Here is an 18,002-nt window from a genome sequence, read left to right on the forward strand (position 1 = left end):
CCAATTCATTTTTTCCAATTAAGGGGAAATTTAGGGAGGGGGACAATTACCTGGACGCTGTGTTTCAAAAGGCAGTCACACCCCCTAGATTAACTGCCTTGAATTCGGCAAGTGGTCAGGGACAGGAGGATGTGACTATAAGTGAGGCAGGTAGAGGCATCCAGGAGGTAGGGTTGCAGGAGCCTCAACCCTTGTCCTCGTCCAACAGGTTTGAAATCCTTGCTCCCGGTGCGGATGACAGCGGGGACTGTAGGAAGGGTAAGCAAACTTACTATAGCACTGTGGGACAGGGAACCATTTAAGTGAGGGGAGAGAAAAGAAATGTAGTCGTAATTGGGGATAGTATAATTAGGGGCACTGACACTGTTTTCTGTGACAAGGATCGAGAGTCCCAAAGGTTGTGATGCCTAACTGGTGCTCGGGTTCGGGATATCTAATCTGGGCAGCAGAGGAATTGGAGTGGGAAGGTAAAGGTCCAGTTGGTGTGGGCCATGTAGGTATCAATGACATAGGTAGAACAAGCATAGAGGTTCTGCTGAAGGAATATGAACAGCTAGGGGCTAAATTAAAATGCAGAACCCAAAAGGTAATAATCTCCGGAGTACTACCCGAGACATGAGCTAATTGGCACAGGAGCAATGTGAATATGAATAAAGCGATAAAGGTTGGTGTAGGAGAAATGGGTTTGAATTCATGGGCCATTGGCACCAATACTGAGTAAGGAGGGAATTGTTCCGATGGGACGGTCTTCATGTGAATCATGCTGGGACCAGAGTCCTGGTGATTCCCATAACTAGGGTTATGAGCTAAAGTGGTGGGGGAGGATTCAGTTGTATGGAAAATTAGAAAATCAAAGTTAGAGAAGGTAGGAATGCAGGTTAATGATGAGGACTTTTATGTAGGTAAAGGTGGGGAGGGCTCAGAAGTGGTTAGTAAAGTTCCCAGAACAAGTAATAGAACAGAGAGTGTGTTAAGCAGCAGGAATCTCACTTCAGGCACAGCAGATAAGGGGGCAACTATGAGAAGGGGCCAATCCATCTACCCTGCACATCTTTGTGTTGTAGAGGTAAAACCCATGCAAACACGGGGAGAATGTGCAAACTCCACAGTGACCCAGTGCCGGGATAGAACCTAGGACCTCAGCGCCATGAGGCGTAAGCCTACTAGTGACAATAATAAAAAATTATTATTGTGGGATAGCTTTTCCTTAAACAAAACAATTACATATGCATAAACCATGCTTAGCTTAAAGTATAGGAGAATGTGATGGCATTTGCTTTACTTGACAATTGAAAAACACTTGGCTGCCTTTGAACCTTTGAACCCTTTAATCATCCAAGCATAAAATGAAATAATTCTAAGCAACGAACCATAGGTTGTTCTATAGCAGCACACATTCGAGGTACTAGAAACTCAATATCAAATCGCTGATCATCACATTCAGGGGCTTGATCTCAATTGGGTCACAATTGCAGCACCCAGAAGAAGGAAGAGGAAAGTTGTGTTCCATCCGCTGTGGTCAAGATGTGGGCGATTATAATTTCAAGATAATTTATCAACATACCAGGTCTACATTTGTGCTTGTATCACTGCAGTTCCCATCATTTGGCTCATTTTCATCTGTAAAAATAGATATCAACATGTGTGAAACTTTTAAATGTGCAATGATTCATTCTTTCAACCTTACACAGCAAATCAAAAGTTCTTCTTTTACTCATAAGACCTGGACTAATCAGCTATTTTTCTAAAATTGTCGTATAAACCACTACAGAAGCCACCATACTGACCATGACACACCCTAAAAATTAAAAGGAGGGGAGAGCTGCTGCGATAGTTCCTTCATGGTTTCATCTGTTAATTTTCTTGACAAGTCCTTGATAGGTTAAGGATAAGAAATGAAAAGAATGTTGTCATTAATGAAGCTCTATCCTGGTAGTATTAAAAAAAATCTTCAAAACAGGCAGGTTGAGACAAAACTAGTCCCTCTTTTTCCTGTTTCCTCATAAGGGCTTCCCCTAGCTGAAAGAAGATATCAGATGAGAGGGCAGGTGGCCTGCATGTACCCAAACCCTACTCTCAGTGATCCAGACTGAACGCACCTATCACAGGAATGCCCTTTTCAATTCTTCCTACCCCTGACAGAGCGTAACAGTTGGGCTTTCTGCGTACACTGCAGTTGAAACTGGGAGCTTAGTGGACTGAAACTGAACCATGGCCATGGCACAAGGAAGCTTCAACATGTACTGTCAAGTCACTAAACATTACTCAAATAAGCATTCCAGGTAAGAGGTAACAGGAAAATTGAAACTGCTGACTGGATCTATCATTTCCAAAGGTCTCCACCACTGGGGTTTTTCTTGCATAATTTCAGGATCCATTGTAGGCTAATTGATAAAGATAAATTGCTACAATTAGTAAACAACTTCACTAGTATTGGGCTATATGACTACCAGGATGATAGACGGTGACTAGGTGTATCTGGATCGTTTTGTGTCTAGCAGTACTTACTTGACACCTTTTATATTTGCATTACAAGAACACAATGGCCAAAGGTTTCTGCCCTCCCCTGGGTCTGAGGTTTACCAATTTCATCGAATAATCACCGTTGGATTTTATAATGAGTAATGAACTAGAACACATGGCTACGGTAATAGATTAGAAATGAACACATTATGAGGGTGGAACTAAGCAAGGTAACTGGGTTAAAATTTTAAGTTGAGAAAAACAATGGAAAATATTTAATAGGACAATCGATGGAATCATAGAATGGGTGTAGCACAGAAGGAGGCCATTCGACCCATCATGTCTTTGCTACCCATCAACTGCCACTCCCCTACCTTTTTCCCTTTTCAGAAAATGATCTATTTCCCTCAAGAAAGCCTCAACTGACCCGGCTTTCACCATATTCTCAGCATTCTAGATCTTCATCACTTGCTGGGTGAAAACGTTTTCCTCGTGTCACCATTGTTTATTTTGCCAATTACCTTAAATCTGCACCCTCTGGTTCTCAAGTTTCCACCAATGGGAATAGTTTCTGCCTAACTACTCCATCCATACACCACTATCAAATTCCTCTAAACATTCTCTTCTCCAAGGAGAACTGTCACGACTTCTCCAATCTTACTATGTAATTGAAGTTCCTCATCCATGAACCATCCTCGTGAATCTTTTCTATATTCTCTCTAATGTCTTCACATCCTTCCTAAAGTGTGGTACCCAGAACTGAACACATTATTTCAATTAAGGCTAAAAGCAATGTTGTATACAAGATAACTTCTCTTTGTATGCTTTATTTTATATTCATGGTGGCACAGTGGATAGCACTGCTGCCTCACAGCGCCAGGGGTCTGGGTTCATTTCTGATCTTTGGTGTGGGGTTTGCACATTCTCCTAGTGTCTGAGTGGGTTTCCTCCGGGTCCTCCAGTTTCCTCCCACAGTCCAAAGATGCGTAGGTTTTGTGGATTGGACATGCTAAATTGCTCCTTACTGTCCAAAGATGCACAGGTTAGGTGGGGTTAGAGGATTGAGGAGGCTTGGGCCAGGTGGGGTGCTCTTTCAGAGGGTCAGTGCAGACTTAACGGCCCGAATGGCCTCCTTCTGCACTGCGGAGATTCTATGTTATGTCTCTCTGTGCTCTATCAAAATTAATCACTTCACACTTCTTTGCATCACAAATTTTTTTTTTTTTTAAATACTTTTTATTGGAATTTTTTACAGAAAATATATAATATAACAACAAACAATGAAATGCAACAAAATAACCCATAACAACTGTAACACCCCCAGACAGTATCAACGCATGTATCATATCCCCCCACCCCCCCCCCCCCAACCCCAACAAGAGAAACTTAAAAATAAATTAAAATTAAATAAACAAACATAGTCATCGTCCCCCCTTTTCCCTCCCCCTTCCCCCTGGGTTGCTGCTGCTACTGTCCCAGTACCCTATCGTTGAGCCAGAAAGTCGAGGAAAGGTTGCCACCGCCGAAAGAACCCTTGTACCGATCCTCTCAGGGCGAATTTGACCTTTTCTAGCTTAATAAAACCCATGTCATTGATCCAGGTCTCCACGCTTGGGGGCCTCGCATCCTTCCATTGTAGCAAAAACCTTCGCCGGGCTACTAGGGACGCAAAGGCCAGAACACCGGCCTCTTTCGCCTCCTGCACTCCCGGTTCCACCCCAACCCCAAAAATCACGAGTCCCCATCCCGGCTTGACCCTGGATCCCACCACCCTCGACACCGTCCTCGCCACCCCCTTCCAGAACTCCTCCAGTGTCGGGCATGCCCAGAACATATGGGCATGGTTCGCTGGACTCCCCGAGCACCTAACACGCCTGTCTTCACCCCCAAAGAACCTACTCATCCTCGTCCCAGTCATGTGGGCCCGGTGCAGCACCTTGAATTGGATGAGGCTAAGCCGCGCACACGAGGAGGAAGAATTAACCCTCTCCAGGGCATCAGCCCATGTCCCGTCTTCGATCTGTTCCCCCAGTTCCCCCTCCCACTTAGTTTTCAGCTCCTCTACTGACGCCTCCTCCACCTCCTGCATAACCTTGTAGATATCAGATATCTTCCCCTCTCTGACCCAGACCCCCGAAAGCACCCTGTCACTCACCCCCCCCCCCCCCCCCCCCCCCCCCCCGGGAAGCGAAGGGAATCCCTCCACTTGCCGTCGAGCAAATGCCTTTACCTGCAGATACCCGAACATGTTTCCCAAGGGAGCCCAAATTTCTCCTCCAACTCCCCCAGGCTCGCAAACCTCCCATCAATAAACAGGTCCCTCAGCTGTCTGATGCCCGCTCTGTGCCAGCCCTGAAATCCCCCATCAATCTTTCCCGGGACGAATCTATGGTTCCCCCTTAACGGAGCCTCCATCGAGTATCCCACTTCTCCCCTATGTCGCCTCCACTGCCCCCAAATCTTGAGGGTAGCCGCCACCACCGGACTCGTGGTATACCTCGTAGGAGGGAGCGGCCACGGCGTCGTTACCAGGGCCCCCAGGCTTGTATCTCCACAGGACGCCCTTGCCATCCGTTTCCATGCTGCCCCCTGCCCCTCCATCACCCACTTGCGCACCATCGACACATTGGCCGCCCAGTAGTACCCCGAGAGATTGGGTAACGCCAGACCCCCCCCCCCATCTCTACCCCGCTCCAAGAAGACCCTCTTCACCCTCGGGGTCCCATGCGCCCAAACAAAGCTCATGATGTTGCTGGTCACCCTTCTAAAAAAGGCCCTAGGGATAAAGATGGGCAAACACTGGAAGAGGAACAAGAACCTCGGGAGAACCGTCATTTTGACGGACTGCACTCTACCCGCCAACGATAGCGGCACCATGTCCCACCTTTTAAATTCCTCCTCCATCTGCTCCACCAGCCTGGTAAAATTAAGCTTATGGAGAGTCCCCCAACTCCTGGCCACCTGCACCCCCAGATATCTGAAACTCTTCACTGCCCTCTTAAACGGGAGCCTCCCAATTCCCTCCTCCTGATCTCCCGGGTGTACTACAAATACCTCGCTCTTGCCTAAATTTTACTTATAGCCCGAGAAGCCCCCAAGTTCCGCCAACAGCTCCATCACCCCCGGTATTCCCCCTTCTGGGTCCGCCACATACAACAGCAGGTCGTCCGCCTACAGCGATACCCGATGTTCCTCCCCACCCCGCACCAGACCCCTCCATCTCCCTGACTCCCTCAACTCCATAGCCAGAGGTTCAATCGCTAGTGCAAAGAGCAAGGGGGACAGGGAGCACCCCTGCCTGGTCCCACGGTAGAGCCTAAAGTACTCCGATCTCCTTCCATTTGTAACTACACTCGCCATCGGAGCCGCGTAGAGCAGCCTCACCCATTTGATGAATCCCTCCCCAAATCCGAACCGCTCCAGCACCTCCCACAGGTACCCCCACTCAACTCTATCAAACGCTTTCTCTGCATCCAGCACCACCACTATCTCCGCCTCCCCCTCCACTGCCGGCATCATGAGGGAAGCTCTGCAGAGGATGAATGTGTCCTTGTCGCGTGCTAGTCTAAGTCTTATCCAATTTAAGGTGGTGCATGGACATGACGGCGTCCAGGATGAGTGCGTTTTCGGGGGTGGAGGATAGGTCTGGGTGGTGTATGGGGTAGGCATACGAACCATGTGCGCATGTTTTTGGCCGTGTTTGATGTTGAGGGAATTTTGGAAGAGTTTTGGACGTAATGTCAAAGTTTCTGGGAGTAGAGGTAGCTCCGAGTCTGGAGGTGGTGATTTTTGGAGTGTCGGAGTATTCGTGAGCTCAGGTGGTGAGAGAGGTTCGATGTCTTGGTTCACCCCAGAGGTGGAAGCTGTTCATCGACTTCTTTAAGTTGATGGGGTGGGGGGGGGGGGGAATGAGAAGGGAGTTTAGTTTTAGTTTTGGGAGGGGGGGGCGGGGAAATAGGTTGGAAAAGGGAGACGGGTACTGGGGCAGCAGGGAGGGAGGGGTTTTGTTTTGTTACCTGCCGCTGTTAGCTTTTGTGAATCTGTATGTATTAATAATGCCTTTGATAAAATGTTTTACAAAAATAATAAATTTGGTTGAATCATACACTTGTATTTATCCTTTGTTCATCTGTTCATTTCACAAAGAAAGACACCTGGGTAAAATGTTTGAGCAATAAATTGGTCGAAGTGTCTTGAGTTTTTAGACAATACGCAGATTGGAGGAAGGTAGAAAGGGGTGTTCGTTTTTTTTTTACTCGTTCATGGGATTTGGGAGTCACTGAGAGCATTTAAGAGTCAACCACATCACTGTGGGTCTGGAGTCACATGTAGGCCAACAAATTTCCTTCCCTAAAGCACATTAGTGAAGCAGATGAGTTTTTACAACAATCGACAATGGTTTCATGGTCACCTTTAGACTTTTAATTCCAGATTTTTCATTGAATTCAAATTTGACCATCTGCCATGGCAGGATTTGAACCAGCGTCTCCAGAGCGTGACTCTGGGTCTCTGGATTACTAGTCCACGAGGCCACTGCCTCCCCGAGGCAGTTGATAGAAAGCGTAAAGAAGACTTAAAAGGATGGCACCAGACGAGATTCCAGCTATTGGGAAATATTGGAAAGGTGGGACTTTATCTTTAGAAAAACATGGAGGTCTTTAAAAAAAAAAATTTAGAGTACCACCCAATTCATTTTTCCAATTTATGGGCAATTTGGCGTGGCCAATCCACCTAGCTTGCACATCTTTGGGTTGTGGGGACGAAACCCATGCAAACACGGGGAGAAGTTGCAAACTCCACACGGACAGTGACCCAGAGACGGGATCAAACCTCGGACCTCGGCGCCATGAGGCAGCAGAGCTAACCCACTGCGCCACCGTGCTGCCCAATTGAGGTCTTTTAAAACCATTAATGGGTTAGACGATGATGTGTTGGGTATGCTGGGCCTGTGAGGACTGTTTACCAGATCAGTAACATAGACAAGCTACCAACACTTGTAGAAGTACAACTCTATTTTGTTTAACGATGAGCTGTTAAACATACTTGCCCTGTGGGTTGACACTGTGTTAGGTTGACTGAAGACCTATGGCTATCCTGACCAGTCTATACTGCTAGCACATGGTAGATGTTCGTGCTACTGACTGCGGGCTCTGTCTGTCTCAGAGGCTGCATCCCGAATGAGCGGGAAAGCTAGTGCCCTCTGGCTTTATAGTGACCGTGCCCTATCTGGTGATTGGCTGCTGTGTTGTGTGTGTTGATTGGTCTTTCAGTGTGTCAGTCAGTGTGTGTCTATGCACCATCATATACTTGTGTGTATATTATGACAGACGAGACAGATGTGGAACAAATGTTTCCACTTGTGGGAAAATCCGAAACTAGGTGCCCCAATTACAAGATAGTTACTAATTCAGAGAATTCAGGTGACATTTCCTTAGTCAGAGACTGGTTGGAATGTGTAACTCACCACCACAGACAGTGGTTGAGGAAAATAACACAATGCTTTCAAAAGGAAACTAGACACAGATAATAGAAATGTATGCTGATAGGGTGAGATGAGCTAAATGATGGGAAATTTGTGTGGCATATAAAAAGGATGGGAGGATGGGCAAGCTTGACTGATCAGCCATGTAATCCAATGGGGGAAAGGATCTCCCACACTATTTGTAACAGAATAATTAATTGCCATGACACTCTGAATCCCCTAAATAGGTGCTGCATCAGGTTTGCTATTTACATTTCAGCTCAGCTAACGAAGTACAAAATAAAATGATTGTACCTGAAATGGGAGGCGATTGCGGATGTGAATTCTTAGTATTGATAGTCTGAAAGAAAAATAATGTTGCTTTAAATGAGTAGAAAAGTATAGAAAAATATAGTATTACCTTAAAAACAAAATTTATTTACTTATACTACTTCGGTACTTTAATAAAATCTACTTAATACTAGCTACCAAGTAGAGGACACAGATTTAAGAGAGAACAACCAGAGGGAAGAATGTTTTCTCCGTACTGAATTGTTCTGGTCTGGAATACATTGCCTGAAAGGGTAGTCAAAGCAGACTCAATTGCAGCTTGAAAGGAAATGGAATATAGACCTGAGGGGAATAATTCTCAGAGCTAAAGGAAAAGGTATGGGTGTGGGACTAATTGGATGATTCTATAAAAGAGCCTACATAGGCAGGATGGGTCAAATGGCCTCATTCAGTGTTGCAAGATCTTATAATTCAAAGTTCCCTCCAATAAGCAGTTAGAACAATCTCATGTTTATGTAATTGATAAAACACTCTCTCATAGGAAGCAATTAGTCTGAAACATTGGTGGTTGCCGGGCTCAGGTCCATTATATTAAGGTGATTTTTGGCAGGTTCAAATTTTGCATGATCCACAGAACCTTCTTTGAGACATCTGGGCCTTTGGAATGTGGGAAGTTCAAATTGTCTCGGTTCAGGAAGCCAGGTCAGTCAGTCAATCCTTTCCAGAAATACTCCTCTGCACAAAAAGCTAATGGTTATCAGAACCCGCTCCCCAACCCAAAACAAAACTGTTGAGGACAGGCAGCCCTAGGGTTGCTGGCGCCCGGGCAAGCTGAACTTCGGCGCCCTTGGGGGGGGGGGCCGATGGGGGGGGCGGGGCCGAGGGGGGGGCGGGCGGGCCCGGGCCGAGGGGGGGGGCGGGCCTGGGCCGAGGGGGGGGGGGCGGGCCTGGGCCGAGGGGGGGGCGGGCCCAGGGGCCAAGGCGGGCGGGGCCGAGGCGGGCGGGCGGGGCCGAGGGGGGGGGCAGGCCCGGGCCGAGGGGGGGGTGGGCCGAGAGGGGGGCCGGGCGAGGGGGGGGGGGCCGGGCCGAGGGGGGGGGGGGGCCGGGCCGAGGGGGGGGGGGCCGGGGGGGCGGGACGGAGGGGGGACGGACGGAGGGGGGGGCGGAAGGGGCCGCCCTGGGGGAGGTCGGCCACTGCGCATGCGCTGGTTGGCACCGGCCCAACTGCGCATGCGCGGGACCCGAGTCTCTGGCGCCCCCTAGCACATGGCGCCCCGGGCGACTGCCCGAGTTGCCGGTACCTTGGGCCGGCCCTGAGGACAGGCGAGCTAAAACATTTTAAACGGGAAAGATATGTTTTTGTTGGGCAAAGTTATTTTTTTTTTCTAATTTAGAGTACCCAATTCTTATTTTCAATTATGGGGCAATTTAGTGTGACCAATTCACCTACCCCTTTGGGTTGCAGGGTGAGACCGATGCAGTCATGGGCAGAATGTGCAAACTCCACACTGACGCAGGTCCGGGATCGAATGCGGGTCCTCAGCATCAGTTAGGCAAGGTTATTAACAGATATGGAAACAAGGTAGGTAAATGGAGTCGAGACACAGTTCAGCCATGGTCAAATTGAACAGGTCTATAAGTTTGAATACCCAACTCCTATACCTATATTCAAGCATTCAACTCAACAGATAGATGTATTGCTTATAGTGTGGTGAGTGAGTCACTTCTGTTTTAAAATAGACACTAAAGATTTTCAATTCCAAACCTAGGAATCATCTAGTACCAGACATACAACAGAGAGGTTGAACAATGGCTAATGACCCCTTAGCAAATGGCATGGAAAAGACGAGGGCCAGGATATTCCAATCTCGCACCCCGCCGGGATCTTCCTGTCCTGCCAAAAGTATTGGACTATGTGGGCTGCATTTTATTTTTCTAAACTTAATATTGACTATGGTAGTATAGTGGCTATGTTACTGGACTAGTAATCGAGAGAATATACGAGTTAAAATCCCATTCAGGCATTTTTGAAATTTTAGTTTTTAAAAAAAGCCTGGAAATAAAATAAATTAGTAAAAGTGATGATGAATCTGTCTTACTGATGTAAAATCCAACTCAGTCTGGTGCTAGATGATTCCAACTCAGTCCCATAAAATGTGACTGTCCCATAAAGCTCTTTGGGTTTGAATGAATGGATAAGAAGTACTACTTTGGCAGGTGTTGACCACTGTCCAAGAATGAAAAACAAATTATTGGCAGATTTCCTGTGTAATTGCAAGTGGTGAGGCAAAGTCTTTTAAAAACTCTTTTGCAGATCATATATCCCAATAACTGCCTCTCTGTGGCAACAGTCAGTATTCTTGGGTCTTAGCATTCTCTCCCTCACTACTACTGATTTTGTTCAGCCCCAGTTTCCATTTCTGGTAAATGTTAATCTGCCCCTTCTCTTTGCAGATACTGTCTATTTAAGGGCATGTGCATTACAGCAAGTATTGCAGAACTGTGGCCCTTTGGGCGTAAAGGTCTCAGGTGACATGCAGCTGAACCACTTGCTTCACAAACACTGCCACATGCAACAATTAGGAACAATGCAATTTACCATATGGACTGAAATATCAAATACCTGGATTCAATTTACGGAGAGACATTTGCCATGAAAAGGCTTCAACAAAACAAAAGCCACAACTCAAATCCATGTTTTACCCTTGTTTTTGTCAGACTGCCTAGCCTGTTGAGTTCACTGTTGATGCCATGTTAGTCACAGCTCGGTCAATCACTCGGAAGGCGATAGGTCCTGACGGGGTCCCTGGTTGTGCACTCAGATCCAGCACGAAACAGCTGGCAGATATGTGCGTGGACATCTTAAACCTCTCCCTACTCCTTCTGAGGTCTCCGCCTGCTTCAAGAAGACCACCATCATACCGGTGCCAAAGAACCAGGCAACGTGCCTCAATGACTATAGTCCGGTGGCCTTGACATCGATCGTAATTATGTGTTTAGAGCGGTTGGTCATGAGGCACATCAACTCCATACTCCCAGAATGTCTAGATCCACTGCAATTTGCATACTGCCACAACCGGTCAACAACAGACGCCATCTCCCTGGCCCTACACCCATCCCAGGGGCATCTCGATAGCAAGGACTCCTATATCAGACTCCTATTTATTGACCATAGCTCCGCCTCCAACACCATAATCCCAGCCAAGCTCATATCAAAGCTCCAAAACCTAGGACTTGGCTCCTCCTTCTGCAACTAGATCCTGAATCAGTAAGGATAAAAACACCTCCTCCACGATAGTCCTCAATACCGGGGCCCCGCAAGACTGCATACTTAAACCCCTACATACTTAAACTCCCTATACACACACACAGACACACACACGACTGCATGGCAAAATTTGGATACAGCTCCATCTACAAGTTTGCTGACGACGCAACCATAGTGGGTCGGATCTCGACCAACAATGAATCAGAGTACAGGACGGAGATAGAGAACCTAGTGGAGTGGTGTAATGACAACAATCTCTCCCTCAATGGCAGCAACACTAAAGAGCTGGTCATTGACTTCAGGAAGAACAGTATCATACACACCCTGTCTGCATCAATGGTGCTGAGGTGGAGATGGTGGATAGCTTCAAATTCCTAGGTGTGCACATCTCCAACAATATGTCCTGGTCCACCTATGATGACGCAAGAAAGCACAACAGCACCAATACTTCCTCAGGGAACTAAGGAAATTCGGCATGTCCACGTTGACTCTTACCAACTTTTACAGATGCACCATAGAAAGCATCCTATCTGGCTGCATCACAGCTTTGTATGACAACTGCTTGGCTCAAGACCGTAAGAAACTACAGAGTGTTGTGAACACAGCCCAGTTCATCACACGAACCTGCCTCCCACCCAGTGACTCTACACCTCCTGCTGCCTTGGGAAAGCAGGCAGTACAATAAAAGGCCCCTCCCACCCAGCTTATTCACTCTTCAAAATTCTTCCATCGGGCAGGAAATACAAAATAATGTATGAGCACACGCACAAACAGACTCAAAATCAGCTTCTTTCCCGCTGCCAGACTCCTAAATTACCCTCTTATGGACTGATCTGTCTCTTCACACATCTTCTCTACAGAATAGTATTACACTCCTGTATGCTTCATCTGATGCCTGTGTCTATGTATTTACATTGTGTATTTTATGCTTTTCCTATGTATTTTCTTTTCATGTACGGAATAATCTATCTGAACTATACACAGAACAATACTTTTCACTATACCTCAGGACATGTGGCAATAAATAAATCCAATCCAATCCACTGACACGGTGATACATGAAAGTATCCTTTATCTTACTGATTTTGTTCCTCAATGATATGTCAACCCACCTCAGCGATACTCCAATGCATCTCAATCAACTGGGCTTCAACTTGATCACCTTGACGAGTGTTTTCATTGAGCAAGGAGGGCGAATATTCTGCTTCACAGAGATTAGAGGGAAAATTATTAAAATAAAGAGCAGACTAAGAAGATTTCCAGAATTGTGAACACATCATGGGAACATTGCAATATCACCAAAGCGCTATTTGCCTTTCAGGTAGAAAATCAAACATAAAAGAAAAACCTTTTCAAACCAGTGGCAATTTTAACATCCAACAGATTGACAGCCTTCACTCAGCAGTAGCCATCACATCTCTGAAGCACAAGATTGTGGATTCCAGTCTCACTTTAGCGATGAGAGTACATTATCATGACTGGCACTTAAGTGCAAAGACAATCTTGCACTGTCGGAGATGCCATCTTTTGACTGAAACAACTCTCACCTGCCTTCTCAGATGGATGTAATAGTACTTCAGCAAAGGACAATGCACAAGGAATTTATCCTTCAATCAACATCACCTAAAAAAGATGATCTGGCCATTGTGTTGTTCCTCGTGTCTTAATAAAGCTCGTAGTCTCAAAGGTGGAGAAGATGCTTTATTGTGAATTCATTCTGTCTTCAGAGCTTAACATACGGCTACCTCAAATGCTGCCTGCTTGTGTGTCTGTGTCCTGCTACCAGTTCTGCCTTCCGTGAAGTGTGTCCTCACTTCCTGTCCCTGTGTATTTATAGCTCTCTCGTGCTCCCTCTAGTGCTTGCTCTAGTGCATCTATTCAGATCTACATTCACCACATCCCCCTTTTTTTCTTTACATATTGTCTGTACATCGTTAAAGAAAATTGTACAAAACAGTTACTTATGATATGTGTATCTATACAAGTGATGGTGCTATTGCATATTTTACAAAGCCAATTTATATTTATGAGTCCACTCTTAATAAAAACATTTATGAGTCCAAACTTGATGAATTGGTTCACTGAGTTTTTTTTTTGATGTTGTTGACGTGGTGAATGTTGTCGGTGTTCTTGATATTTTAAGTAACCAATGCGTCATCCCGAGGTGTTTGCATGGTCGAACCACTGATGTTGACTGACATGGACTTTTTTCTGTGCTTGTGGTATCGATTTATTATGTCATCTGCCTTGAAAGCTGGTGTGCTTGCTTGTTCTGGAGCAGATGTGAGTTTGTGCGATTCGTTGTCACCCCATGGCATGTTTGTAGTCTTGTCATTGTTTTGCAGTGTGCTGTGGCATTGTCCTTCATGTGCAGATAATTTGAGTCATTGTCACCGTTATTGGTGCGAGTGTCCTTTGTGGAATCGGTTACATTGAACGTTTCGTCTCGAGAATGGTGAGAATGATCTGATGTTGCATTGATGCTGGTGACATCAGTCATTTGTGGTGGATTTGATTCGTCATCTTTGCTTTCTTGGTGCTCCTCTTCTGGAGTCAAATTCTTCACGATTTCATTTGACGCGGTCTCTCTGTACTCTTGGTGCTCCTCTTCCGGAGTCAAAATCTTCATGGTTTCTATTGACGTGGTCTCTCTGGACTCTTGGTGCTCCTCTTCTGGAGTCAAAATCTGGATGGTTTCTATTGGCGTGGTCTCTCTGGACTCTTGGTGCTCCTCTTCTGGAGTCAAAATCTGGATGGTTTCTATTGGCGTGGTCTCACTGGACTCTTGGTGCTCCTCTTCTGGAGTCAAAATCTGGATGGTTTCTATTGGCGTGGTCTCTCTGGACTCTTGGTGCTCCTCTTCTGGAGTCAAAATCTGGATGGTTTCTATTGGCGTGGTCTCACTGGACTCTTGGTGCTCCTCTTCTGGAGTCAAAATCTGCATGGTTTCTATTGGCGTGGTCTCACTGGACTCTTGGGTGGCCCTACTCTCTGCTTCTGTACAGACAAGCTGAGAACTGTCAGTCTCGCTGTGATCCTGTACCTCCTGTATGTCGAGTGTGATCACCTTGTCACTGTTTTCGCATGCAGTGGGTAGATGTACATTGTCTTCTTTTTGATTATGTGAGCTTGGTAGACTTTCATAGTCTGCTTGCGGTTGCTCAGATACGGCGGGTTGACCTTCATGGTCTTGTTCATGCATGGTGTTCGCCAGGGAGCGTTTGCTTGCTTCCCTTTTGGAGTCTTTCATCACTCTCACTGTGGAGCCTGTCATCGCTCTCTCTGTGGAGTCTTTCTGTGCTCTCTGTGTGGCGTCGTCTTCGTCTTGGATATTGCTGTCATCCAATGTATCGACGATCTGCCATGGCACCATGGTGTTGGATTCATCTACCACGAGTAGATTCGTGTTGAGCTTTGCGACCGTGTCGCTGATGCTGTGATCAGCATATCCGAATAACTCAGCCATGTCTGAGTAGTATTCTTCGAAAACCAAATCATCTTGGTTGGATTTCTTTTTGTTCTCTTCACTCTGGGTGGTACAGACTGCTTTTTCCAGGGTGTTGTGAGAGTTATTTTCAACTGCTGATTTAAGTTCAGGCGTTTTTCTGTGTTCTGAGGCAAGAAAATTTGGTTTTGCAGCTTTAAGTATCTTGTTTTCAATTTTCAGGCATTTCCCTTTTAAGTAGGCATGGTCCGGATGCTCAGACGTCATGCGTCGGAATCAATTGCGCATGCGCAAATCGGCCTTCCTTTACTGTGCGGTTTTGTGTCCACTGCGCATAACGATCAGCAACAATAATTTTTTTTTAAACTGCGCATGCGCGGCTTGCGCATGCGCAGAACGGGTGATTGTAACTGCGCATGCGCGGCTTCCGTTTCCTGTGCATGCGCAGATGCAGTTTTTAGTTCTTTGTCTCCCCGAGACTGTAAAATGTGCTCCGACGCCATTTTATCGCGGATTTCAGCGTTTTTTCTTTCTGAAAGTTGTAAGTTACCTTTTCCTTTCGACCTGGACTGGATTTCAGCATTTTGGCTTTGTGAAAAATTCAAGTTATTTCTTCTTTTTAATCTGTACTTTTCACTCGCGATTTCTTGACTGAACCCTTTCTGGTCTGATTTTGATTGTTTGAGTTTTGCATCACTCAGTCTCTGTGCAGTATGGCCTCTGAGCATACCGTGCTGTTCAAATTCCATACAGTACTCTTCAAATTTTTTTAGTATTATTTGTAAGTTGTTGCTGTCTTCAGCTTTTGAGTATTTAAATCCATTTTATACTTTCCTAGCTTCATGTCCTGCGATGAGCATTGCTATTTTAATTTCGTCTGAGGCTGCTGCTACATCATTAGGTATGATATAAAAATCGAACATTTGTTTAAACATTTTCCAGATATTTCTTACATTGCCGGTCATGTCCAGCTGAGGTGGGGTTCCAAGCCACATCCTCGAATAAGCGATGTCTTCCCAAGTCGAATGTCCAGTAGGAGATTTCCATGCCATTTTGTTCTTTCTGTGTCTGCAGCTGAGTTGTCCTGTAGTAAGCGCCTGAAGCCACTCCTGGTACAATGTGTTGTTCCTCGTGTCTTAATAAAGCTCGTAGTCTCAAAGGTGGAGAAGATGCTTTATTGTGAATTCGTTCTGTCTTCAGAGCTCAACTTACGGCTACCTCAAATGCTGCCTGCTTGTGTGTCTGTGTCCTGCTACCAGTTCTGCCTTCCGTGAAGTGTGTCCTCACTTCCTGTCCCTGTGTATTTATAGCTCTCCCGTGCTCCCTCTAGTGCTTGCTCAGTTGCATTGCATCTACTCAGATCTACAATCACCACAGCCATTACCAACATCGCCGCAGATACCATGGACCAGAAATTGAACTGTACTACCATTATAAATACTATGGCTACAAGCACAGATCAGAGGCTGGGCATTCTGCAGACAGTAACTCACCTCCTGACTCCTCAAAGTCTGTCCAGTATTTACAAGGCACAAGTGAGGAATGTGATGGAATACCCCACTTACCTGGGTGAATGCAGTCCAACGGCACTCACAAAGCTGAACAACATCCAGGAAAAATCAACCTGCTTGATTGGTAGCTCATTATGGTAAACCACTGTATTGTATTGTATTGTACTGTGGTATTGTTACATGCCTGGGCTTGTTCCTGTTGGCTCTGAACCACTGTAGTGTATAATATGTGTATTGTGGTAAACTGCCACTGTATTACATGGAATGTGGTAAACCACTGCCTGATGGCTCCACCTCCCCTCGGGCTCCGTATAAAGGTGGCTGCTCTCCGCCGCTGCCCCAGTTCGGGATCAGAGGCCAGGAGGCTTTCTGTTTAGTTTATTAAAGCCTCAGTTACGTTCACTACTCATCTCGTGTTCATTGATGGCACATCACTCATCTACCACAGATGGACAGACAAAATAGGGGTAGGAGGCCATTTTACCCCTCAAACCTGCTCCGCCATTCAATAAGATCATGGCTGATCTGTTTGCATTCGAATTCCACATTCCCATCTACCCCTGATAACCTTCAATTCCCTGCAAAGTACCACTTATTATGATAGAAGTGAGCATAGTTTTGTATGTATTGTTAAATTTATTCAGTTCATTCAACCACTGTACCATAGATGATATTAAGGTTGTAATGTTCTTGTTGGATGGCCTGATTTATATTACAAGAACACTTGTAGCTAAAGCTATAAATGATTTATTAACATTAACTGTGGATCAAATATATACAAAACAACAGATGAATAACAGTATTAACATGCATAAGCAACCTCTATTCCAGTTCTCCAGTCAGCCTGGAGGTCATCTGACTCTAACATTCACTTATATACTAATGAGACTCCTAGTGATCAGTCGGTGAATTACAACACAGCCATGATATCACTACAAACCTATGACAGTTAAACATACCTTTTTCTGCAAAATTATTGGCGCTGGAATTAGAGAATTCCTGAAATAACAAAAATACAAAAAATGATGTGGAGAGAAAAGTAGGGAACTGGTAATAAGTTACATAATTGTTAGATCCAAGCGGTTACATGTGGCAACGATTCAGCACCAGCAATGCCCCAAAATTAGCCAAGAGATGAAGAATCATTTAATTTTTTTTGCTGCTTTGGTGGAGTGAGGAATTTTTCATGTCAGTTAAGACTCAATCATTGATAAATTGAAACTTTCACCATTCCCACTATTTACATTGAAACAGATACAGTGATATGGACAAATTCAACGGTTAAATTATGTGATATTATTTGGTTTAAGAACTCCATGGTTATGTTACCTCCTCGTCTTGTGTTCGATCAGCATTTTCAAGCTTCCTTTGTTTTGATCCAGTTTCTTTAGGAAATGCAAACATCACAGTTAGTCGTCTCATTTCTTGATGAATTTAGTTGTCTAAATTTTATACAAGAGATTCTGCCTCTACATATCTGATTGAATTTGCCATTGTCCAAACTCACGTCACTGTTTTAAATATAATTATGAATTTCTTAAATAAACATAACAATTCACCCAT

General features: G+C 45.4%; 1 protein-coding gene across 1 annotated transcript in view; it reads right to left on the reverse strand.

Annotated features, from left to right (window-relative positions):
* Positions 1-18,002, reverse strand: part of LOC119969114 — a 358,923-nt gene that overhangs the window by 20,914 nt on the left and 320,007 nt on the right. The window contains exons 33-37 of the mRNA XM_038802328.1: positions 17,769-17,824; positions 17,399-17,438; positions 12,596-12,687; positions 8,240-8,285; positions 1,565-1,620 (exon numbers count right to left, since the gene is read on the reverse strand). Of these exons, the coding sequence (XP_038658256.1) occupies positions 1,565-1,620; positions 8,240-8,285; positions 12,596-12,687; positions 17,399-17,438; positions 17,769-17,824 (290 nt within the window). The remainder of the gene's footprint in view (positions 1-1,564; positions 1,621-8,239; positions 8,286-12,595; positions 12,688-17,398; positions 17,439-17,768; positions 17,825-18,002) is intronic.

This window comes from Scyliorhinus canicula, chromosome 7, assembly GCF_902713615.1.
Source record: "Scyliorhinus canicula chromosome 7, sScyCan1.1, whole genome shotgun sequence".
Classification (NCBI taxonomy): domain Eukaryota; kingdom Metazoa; phylum Chordata; class Chondrichthyes; order Carcharhiniformes; family Scyliorhinidae; genus Scyliorhinus; species Scyliorhinus canicula.